Source organism: Marmota marmota, unplaced genomic scaffold, assembly GCF_001458135.2.
Source record: "Marmota marmota marmota unplaced genomic scaffold, marMar, whole genome shotgun sequence".
In the NCBI taxonomy this organism is placed as follows: domain Eukaryota; kingdom Metazoa; phylum Chordata; class Mammalia; order Rodentia; family Sciuridae; genus Marmota; species Marmota marmota.
Genome location: NW_026000174.1, coordinates 18,076,058 through 18,086,875, shown reverse-complemented (window position 1 = coordinate 18,086,875; position 10,818 = coordinate 18,076,058). Strand labels below are relative to the sequence as shown.

The 10,818-nt window shown below is 35.4% G+C and overlaps 1 protein-coding gene across 1 annotated transcript; it reads left to right on the top strand.

Annotated features, from left to right (window-relative positions):
• The first annotated feature begins 9,071 nt into the window (after window positions 1–9,071).
• On the top strand, window positions 9,072–10,016 carry LOC107157373 (olfactory receptor 52H1-like). The gene has a single exon (XM_015503759.1). It carries the CDS (start codon window positions 9,072–9,074, stop codon window positions 10,014–10,016), a length of 945 nt encoding a protein of 314 aa, XP_015359245.1.
• Window positions 10,017–10,818: the final 802 nt, after the last annotated feature.

The window sequence follows — 10,818 nt, the reverse complement described above, 5'->3', positions numbered from 1 at the left end:
CCCCGCCCGCCCTTTTCTTTAGGTACTGCAAATTGAACCCAGTGGTGCTCTACCACCGAGCTACATCCTTAGCCCTTTTTATATTCTTTGCTTTCTATACTGGTTTGGGTACTATATATCGATCTTCCTGTTTGCTGCTGCTTTTTTTCTGCTTGCACCAATTTGTCTGTGAGCTCCTGCAGTGAACCTTTATTTTAGTTATGGTACATGTTTAACATAAGAATTTCTACTTGGTTTCTTTTTACAAGTTCTATCTTTTTCTTGATATTTCATATTTGGTGTGATATTTTCCTTTTCTAGGCATACTTTCCTTTACTTCTATGAACATATTTTAACTAGTTTATTTAATTTTTTTTTGTTGTTCTTATTGTTTTGTTTTTGTATTAACATCTGGGCTCTTTCAGGGATAGGTTCGGTTGATTTTTCTTTTTCTGTGATGGTCCATATGTTTTATGTCTTTCCTTTTTTGCTTGTTTATATAAAATAAAAGCTGGAAAACTTAAACATGCAATGTGGTAACACTGGGAATTAGAGTCTTTCCCACTTTCCAGGATTCACTGTTATTGCTAATTGTTTTAAAAGTGACTTTTGGAAATATTTCTTGTAAAGTTTGTATTCTTTTTTATGTGTCACTACTGAATTCTTTATTCAGTTATCTTAGTGATCATTTAATGAATAAACAGAGTTTTTTCTTAAATCCCCAGAAAAAAAAGTAAATCTCCCAGTCTTTCCTGAGGGTCTTTGTTAGCATTTTTGGACACATATACAACACTCAGCCTTTTAGTTTATAACCAACCTTCTAAGCCTTCACTTCCTGGCTTTTGCAGTCTTTAAGGTCAGCAAGAGGTGAGAATCTGGGGGCTCCCACAGCTCTGCTTACACCTGAACTCTATATTCCTAGAGATTTTTAAGTCCTTTTCAAAGCTCCTCTGGATAACTCAGTTTTCTGCTTTGTACATTAAGCTTTTTGGTTAGTTTACTATTCATCACAGTGTTTATCCATGGTCTCAGGCAGCCATAAAGTTAAAACACAAGCCACTCCCACACACATTGGCTAAAGGATTTTAGCACCAATACTCTCAATCAGCATTTAAGTTGAGTCTTCTAGGAATTTAGTCTAGTAGTTTCTGGCACAGGAAAAAGATATTATAAAGGTTTCCCTTTAATTAGTAATAAAATACTATAAATATCTTACATTAGTGGGGCATATTTGTTATAATCAGTGAAACAAATTATTATATTACTATTAATTAATGTCAGTATATATTAACTACAGACCATGTATATTTCAAAAATGCACGTATAATTCTGGGAGATTTATTTCAGTGTATTGTGAATTTTACAATGGAAATAATGCATCTGAGACTAACCCATAAAATGCATTAAAACTACCTCTTTTTTTTTTTTTTCTTCTACTGTGAATGAAGTCAGACTCCCTGTTCTAAGGACACTTCAATAAGTAAAATGTGGTATAAATAGAGGGGTTAATAATGCTGTTACTACTACTATATTAATAACACTAATTGAAAGCACAAATTTCATGCCCACTCTGAACAACCATGGAAATTCAGTGTTGGACTGAGGGTGAGATCTGTGTAACTCATATTCTGAAAGCAGAAACTGACAGCCAAACAAGTAATTACAAGACATTTTGATTACTGCCAGCTTATCAAGGCAGTGAACACAGAGGTCAGGCAGAAAAGAACAGGAAAAGATAACATATGCAAGGAGACTGTGCTTGAGAAATTATAATGCAGTTGGGACTCTTTATAGATTCTAATCTATTTAAAGTGAATCTAGAATTTATGGCATACCTCAGGGTAGAATGGCAAGAGGAAATAGAGTCTGAAATTGCTTGACCTCATATGTTTTGCTAATAAAGATTTGCTTTACCCTAAACACTTCTGTAAATTGCAGAAACAATACTCACATTTCTCTCTTAGGAAGATTACTATGGCTTTGGAGGAGAGTATGGGATTGAAATCTTTAGATTAATCAGAGCCCAACAGCAGAAATGACAAGGGATAGAACAATGACTGAAGAAAGAAAGTGATTCTAAAGCTATCTGAATTGACAGGATTGTATGTGACAGTACATGCAAAGAGTTTTCTAGGAAAGTTCCACTGTTTGATCAATACCAATTTGTGATAACCATGGTATTCTCCAAATCATCTTTCATTTGAACCAGAAAGAAACTGTATTCCTCCTCTTATCTACCCATTTGCATTCACATATTAAAATAAATAAATGATTGGATATTTACAACATTAATAAAATAGTACATGGAGAAGTTGTGGGCATAATTCAATGGTAAAGCACATGCTTGACATGTGTGAGGACCTGGATTTTATCCTCAGTACCACAAACAAACCAACAAAAAAGCTACTTAGAGAAATTCAGATTCAGATTCCTTCAAATATACACATACTATAAACACTCAGATTTCCCAGTAGATTGTTCTAGCAACAGTGTAGAGAGCACAGAGCACTTGGAATATTTAAAGCCTCTGAGAATTCTTCTTTCTCAGGACACTACTTGTCTGGGAAGATCTGAGCCAGCAGGGACTCAGCTCACCATAGCTCTTGGGACCTCTGTGTGGACGCTTGGGGAATGTTTCTGTGTGCAATCCACAATTCATTGACTGGGTTTTTGTTCATGGACCCTCAGGGGACTGCAGGCTCTGAGTGCCCTCTCTGAAGATCCAGGAAGAGGAATAAGAGGAATTCTTCTTAAGAGTGCCATTTCTCTTCATACCTCAGTCCCCATCGGGGGTCAGGGGTTTGGTAAGTGTTGGCAGCCAGCATTGGGAAGTCAAGGGCAGGCTCAGCTTCTGAAAGGCACAAAGATCAAGGGGAGGCTAAGAGAAGACAGGGATGGAGTTAGACTAGTTTTCCCTGTGAAATAAAACCTGCAGCTCAGAGTTTAAAGCCTCAGAGAATGGAATGACTAGAGTTAAATGGGCAAAGTAGAACTGAGGCTATATATGGAGGACACAATCTGACAGCCCAGATCAAAGGATTTGAACTTGGATCTAGAAGAATATACTCCAACTCTCTGGTTTCTGTGTGATCTGCAACTTTGTACTCTTGTGGGTTTTTGCATCAGTAGGTACATGCATATGTTTGTAACAATGACATTGCATACTAGTTGCTACTTATGAGTGGTTTGATATTTTTCAACTACCAAGCTAAGAATCTTTTTTTTTTTTAAACTTTTTTTTTTTTTTTAGTTTTAGGTGGACACAATATCTTTATTTTACATTTACATGGTGCTGAGGATTGAACCCAGTGCCTCATGTATATAGGTGAGCACTCTACCACTGAGCCGAATCCCCAGTCCCATCCAAGCTAAGAATCTTTTCATATAATCCCCACATAACATCTATGAGGAAACAGTCATTTTAGAGAAATAAATTACCTTATCCAGTATAAAACAAATAAGAAACACAAATCAAACACAAGTTCAAAATACTCAAAATTGGTTTTTAAGCAGTTATCTAATCTGTGACTGTAGATTTTATGAATCTGTATGTGCCTGGGTATATTTTTAATGGTATTATGTTTTTTATTCACTCACTCATTCATCTTTTAATTATTTTAGCTATTCATTCATTAAGCTGAACTTTAGTGGAATACAGAAAAATAGAAGGAGACTACAGGTGGGCTATGTTCCATATCAAACAGAAGCTTGTAAGCCATGATTTAAACATCATTCATTTATTCAGTAAAATTAAGTGTTTTAAGATGAGAAGATAAGGCTATGAATGTGAAAATGTCTAATCTCAAGAAAGATAGGAGATATACAGATAAATGCAATAAACTGCTAAGTGCTGCTACAGGGGATGAGTATATATGGCATTGTGAGTGTGTTCAACTGAGATACCTAATTCAGTCTTGGGAGTTAATATTTTCAAAAAATTTTCTCCTAACCAATATAAAAAGGACAGGCAAAAGTAAGAAATCCCAAAAAAGGCTTTATATTGCTGATGAAGTTTTTATGAACAGTGTTAATAAAAAGATAGTTATTATCTCATTTTTATCTTTAAAAATAATTATTTTACATCTTCTTGGCTTGGCATATTAGTGGCTATCAGTTTTCATGGGCTTATTTTGTTTTATTTTAAAATAATTCATACTTAATAAATTAAAATATATTGTTAGAGACACTGAGTCAATGTGAATGTTCATTTTTGTCTGGACTCAGTGATATTCAATTTTGAAGTTTTATTGAGTGGCATCTCTACATAGTCACTGAGTACATTATCAAAACAAAATATGAACAAAAGTGACATGCTGTTTGACTTTGAAGAGATTGTAGTTGAGCCAGAAGAAAATAAATATTAAACAATTAGTTGTAAGTATGATGAATTTCATAAAAAAGGAGATATAATTTCTAATATAAAGAGATTTAGAAACTGTTCCTAGAGGAGTATCATATAAATATCATTAAACTGAATGAAAGGGGTCTTGTCTGAGACTTAACTGATGCATAGAACTTAGTTTTGCTTTAAAGCAGGAGAAGGAATGGAAACAATTATTCTAAATCAAGGGGAGAAATCTGCAGATAGCCTCATGGTCTGGAGACTTTGGCTCCAATAGAACACGTGTTACCTCACAAATATTTGGAATAACACACCTTGTGTTTAGATTTATTTTATTTTTTATTTTTACTTTTTAAAGAGAGAGTGAGAGAGAGATAATTTTTTTTAATATTTATTTTTTTAGTTTTTGGCAGTTCTTGTTTTTTTGTATATGGTGCTGAGGATCGAACCCGGGCCACACGCATGCCAGACGAGCGCACTACCACTTGAGCCACATCCCTAGCCCTAAATTTATTTTTTTAATAACAATTGTTAAGAAGGAGCCACATTCAGTGTATGATCAATCAAGGCATGGGTCCCAGTTCAGAATGCCTTACGTATAACAGCTCAAACTGAAGGAAGGACAGTGGCCTTATTCTTCATCACATAGGTTTCCTCTATTTGTGGCCTCGTTTCTGTTCATTTCAAAGAAAATATATGCACCTCAGTGAAAACTTAAGTGGAAATGTAAGAGTAAATAACTACATACTTAGAATGTGGGAAATAAAATAATAGGGAAATTTATCATGATGCTTATTTTTTTTAACTGTTCTTTTTTTAAAAAAAATATTTTTTAGTTGTCAATGGACCTTTATTTTATTTATTTATATGTGGTGTTGAGAATTGAATCCAGTGCTTCACACTTGTTGAGCAAGCACTCTATCACTGAGCCACAACCCCAGTCCCACGATGCTTTTTTAATGGAATTTTTTTAAAACATTGATTTCTAGAAAATTCAGGATGTTTCTAGAAACATTTTTGGAATGGCTCAAAAGATGAAGCAAGAACAGATTTTGAGGCCTTTTTAGTTTTGTTAAGGATTTAAAATTTTATTAAAAAAAAAGATTGGCTCAATATATTTCATTGCACATGGGTCCTTTAAATACAGGCTGATATAAATGTTGAATTTGAAGTTTCTGCTTTGGGTCATTGAGTGGATAATACTAATATGCTCTGACATATTGGACAAAGCCAGAAAAAGCAGGCTTTGAGGAAGTATGAGTACTAAATTTTTTGAAAAAATAATCTCCAGGTACTTATGAGACATCCAAAAGAGGGTATCCAGGGAGACATTGGATCTATGTGTCTTGCAAGATCTAAATGAGAGGTAAAGAATTGGAACATGTCAATTGTAACTATTAATTGGGAACTTAGGAGCTAATGATATAGATCAGAAAAAGTGTAGAGAGAATAAAAAGGGACTCAGGCAAAGCCTTGAGAAATATCAGGATATAAGAGATACAGAATAGGAAGAACAGCAAAGGATGAGAAAAGATGCCGGGGAAGTTGAAGAAAACCTCAGAGTGTTGTAACACAACCTCAAGGTAAGAGAATGCATCAGGATGGAGAGAGATGATCAATAGTGTCAAGTGCTGCTGAGAAGTCAAACAAAGGCTAAAGAGGTGGGGCACTTATGCCATTGGTGTCCTGAGTGAAAGCAGCTTCAGTTGACTAGTGGGATCCAGATAAGCAGGGGATGAGAAAATAAAGATAAATAATGCAGACAACTACATATCCACCTATGAATGAGAAAGTGTCCTTGGTTTTCGTTGTTTAAACTAGAAGAAAATGTTTCCACACATTTAAATTGTTTAAATGCTAAATGAACAAATTTTAAAAGGGCTATGTTGAAGACAAAGGACAGAAGGAGAATGAATGACAATGAAAGACACTTGGCAAGGAGGGAAAGCTTGAGATAGAAGGTACAGATTTGATTTTGGCCTCAGATATGAAAGGGGCATTTTTTCCCAACTATAACAAGAAAATAAGGGTAGAGAAAAGATGCCAATACAAATGTGAGGCCTTAGTCATACATGATTTCATATCTACTGACTTCTAATTTCTCTTTGAAATAAAATGAAAGGTTGCTGTCTAAAGATGTAGTTGGAGGGAGATGGGGAAGTTGGATGGAGATGGGATTGAGGAAAGTAGAGAAAAAAGTTATGGAGGAGATGGATTCGAACATGGATGGATCATTGGGCAGCATCAAGAGTGAAGTTGAAGGTTAATTGTCATGAAGTTATGGGGATGCAAATAGGCCTCCTTAAAAAGTTAGCAAGTTTGTTTTCCATGACCTAGAGAAATTACTAGGTTAATTAATCTAGGAATCGAGTTTTGCCACACATACATGATGGAAGGTCAGTGGAGCAAGGGCAAGCAAAATATTGGTAAGAGAGTAATTGAAATGATGAATCAGAATTTCACCTGGTTAGAGAAGAATGCAAAGATGCCTAGAGTCTAAATGAGTAGAAGTGAGAAAGTCAATATCTTAGAGGTTTTCAAAGACCAAATTTTTGATAACTGAATCACATTACTGAGCAGATTCAAAGTGGAATGTCTTAATGTTTTATTTATGGGGCTGATCAATGGTACTGAGTTATGGTGTGGCATTGGAATTGGGTGACTATACTTCAATAACATATAAAACCATCCTGTGAGAACAACATTTTGGGTAGGTGAGCCACACAGGAATACCAAACTTACTCCAGTTAATGTCTAGACATGTCTTAAACAATTAAAAAGAATTTTAAGGAGAATTGTGGAAGATCATTAAAACATAGGAAAAAGTGAGCAAATGAAGTTGCTAGGAAACAACTATCTCAAATAAGAGTTCTAAGAAGAATTGTCTGCCACTGGCATGACTTACATCTTCATCAAGGAGTATTCCTTATATTATACTTAATGCTTTATGAATGAAATTTTACTTTTTCTTATTTCCATTTTGGTAAGTTTTCTTCGTTTACATTTAAATTTGTCTGAATTATATGTTTTCCTTATAATTTATCCTTTCTGGGTCATTTTGTTTTAGGTCTTACATGAGCAACATATAATTGTATTTTTTAAAAATAGCTCTGCTTTTTTAATAGGGGAGTTTAAGTAATCTATATTTATTATAAGTTTGATTTTATGATGTTAACTTGTTTTAGACTTTTAATTTACTAACTTTACATGGGTTAGTTTTGGGTCTTTTGTAAGACTGATATCATATATACTCTCTATAGTCTACTGGTTCTATAGAGAAGTTTGGTGTTATACATGGGAATTTAGGAAAAGTCTCCTTGAGTTTGATTCAGATTTATCATTTCATTCTTCCCTTTTATTTTTGTGGTACTGGGAATTGAATCCAGACGTAATCCAACACTGAGCTATATCTCCGGCACTTTTTACTTTTTATTTTGAGTCAGGCTGTTACTGAGTTACCCAAGCTGGCCTCCAATCTTTGATGCCCCTGCTTCATAATCCAGAATCTCTGGGATTAGAGGTGTGTGACACCAAGCCCAGTTTATCATTTCCTTCTTGTGTGGCTATTGACACAAGTTCCTTCTCTCTTCTTCATTTTCTGCATTCAGGAAGAGTAGATAATATTAATACCTATCTCATAGGATTGTTAATAGTATTAAAAATTGATTTCATATGAAGATTTTTCAATTTTTGTTGTACATCCAAAGTTCTTAAAAAGTATCAGTCCTTGTTCTAAAGTTTGCTTATTTGCTTTTATCATGATCCAGAATTCAGAATATATAAATTCTATTTTTTTTCCACTAGAGGTCACCTCTGTATTATAAAAAGCACAATAGAACTGATTTTTTCTTAATTCTTACACAAGATTTCCTCCTTCTTTCCTTAGGGTGGACTGGAGATTGAGCCTCACATCTTTTCTGGTAACATTCTCCATGTGAGGGATTAAACATGACAGTCTAAGAGGACATTCCAGACTGCTAGTCCTAAGGACTTTCAAGACAGTCATTAAAACGTGGGTAGCATTGGTGTGCTGGACAAATTGTGGTTCCAGTGATGGACTTCACACTTTTCTCTACACTCCCATGCCCTTTGTGAATTCTAGGCCTCTGACAATATGTAAAAGTGTCACCTGGCATGAGACAGTGGCCTGAAAGGTGTTGGCTGTGGAAACTAATGATCTAGATGCTGCAAGTTACTAAAGATGAGATCATTTTTGGTCAGATTAATTCTCAAAATTTCAGTTTCTATAAAAAATTTTTAAAAAATGAAGGGGTTAAAAATCCATGTTCCCAAAGGCTGTTCTAAGAAAGATAATATTTGTATAAGAACCTGGTGTATAGTAGGAGTCTATAATTGATAATGACCTTATTTTCCCAATTGTGACCCATTCCTTTAGTTTGTATTCTTGCATGTAGTTAGATTATTTTTCTCACCACACATACCTGTACAGCAACACAGAATATATTGACTTAGGGTAAACTTAGTAATTAAAGTGGGAATAGCATTTTATGAATTTTAAGGTTCCAGAGGAACTTGTTGATGAAGGCCAGGAGTACTGGGGTCTAAGTATTATTTCTGAAAGTGATGAGCACTATTCTTAAAAACAATGGAATTTCTTTCTTCAAATATAGGAAAGAGGAGAACTGAACCTGAGGAAGAGATGGAGAAAGAATAACCATACAATTTTCTCATCTTCATTATAACAATTCATTTTTAGGACACAGAAGTTATGCATTGGATTTCAACAGCCATGTACAACCTGAGTAGCTACAACACAGGCCCCTTCACCCTTTCAGGCATCCCTGGACTTGAGCAGTACCACGTCTGGATCAGCATCCCCTTCTGCTTTATTTATTTTGTGGCCATCATGTGCAATAGTATTCTTGTCTATCTCATTGTGGTGGAGCACAGTCTTCACACACCCATGTTCTTTTTCCTTTCTATGCTGGCCTTGACAGATCTCATATTGTCTACCACGTGTGTTCCCAAAACCCTTAGCATCTTCTGGTTTGGTCCACAGAAAATCAGTTTTCCTGGCTGTCTCACCCAATTATTCTTTTTGCACTACACTTTTGTCCTAGACTCAGCTATACTGCTGGCTATGGCATTTGACCGCTATGTGGCCATCTGCTCTCCTTTGAGATACACCACTATTCTGACCCCCAAAGCCATTGTCAAAATTGCTGTGGGAATCTCTTTACGGAGTTTCTGTGTTTTTGTCCCATGTGTTTTCCTGGTGAATCGCCTACCTTTCTGTAAGACACACATCATTGCTCACACATACTGTGAGCACATAGGTGTTGCCCGGCTTGCCTGTGCGGACATCTCCATCAACATCTGGTATGGGTTTTCTGTCCCCATCATGACAGTGATTATAGACGTGATCCTAATTGCTGTCTCCTACACCCTCATCCTCGGTGCTGTTTTTCGCCTTCCCTCCCGAGATGCACGCCAGAAGGCCCTTGGCACCTGTGGGTCCCATATCTGTGTCATCCTCATGTTCTATATTCCAGCATTCTTCTCCATCCTTGCCCATCGCTTTGGACATAATGTCCCTCGTACCTTTCATATCATGTTTGCCAACCTCTACGTGATTATTCCACCTGCACTCAACCCTATTGTCTATGGAGTAAAGACGAAGCAGATCAGGGACAAAGTCATTCTTCTGCTCTTTCCCAAGAGGTCCCAGTTATAGATGCTTGTTTCCTGGGGGATCAGGGGAAAGTTCCTAAGTATGTTAGGTCAAAGACTAAACCTGTAGCCAGCGACTTCAGAGAAAGAACACATGAAAAAATTCCTTATTAATCAGAACTTATATTTCCTTTGTTGTTTTAGGCAGAAGTCTGTTCAGTCATTCCAGATATAGGAAAATAAATTGTGAGTCTAGAAAATAATAAATATTTATTTTACTTGTGAAAAAAAAATCTTTGCAATTTCTTATGGTTATTATAAGGTAATATAAAAGTTTTCATGAAACAATAAAATAACTAGCATTGTACTTTCATAGTAAAGATGTCTCTAAGGAATCAAAAAATTTTTTTTTTCAGATTTAAGGATCATATTAGTTTCTTTATAATCATAGTAGGGTAGGGAGTTATGGCTGTGGTGTCTCTGTCAGGACCTGGATTTCATTTCCATTCAGCATCCCATGTATGTCCTGGCACATACTAAGTGCATAAGCAATGTTTATCAAATAAATGGCAAATAATCATCAAATTATTAAACTAAGAATACACATTTTTTTCCTTAGGCAAAGGAAGAAAACAATGCTAAAACATGAAACTGATTTTTCACTCAGTATGAGAGAAAAATAAATAAAAATAAAAGGAAGAAGCTAAATTCCCATGGCCTCTGAGATGGAAAAACATGCTCAAACTAAAATGAGTGTTGAAGACTGGACCACTTGGAAGCCTTGGTGGTCCCAAATTCCTTTTTCAAGTTTGAACTTCAATAGAAATGTAGTCCCAAGTTAAAAAAAAAAAATAATTATATATATA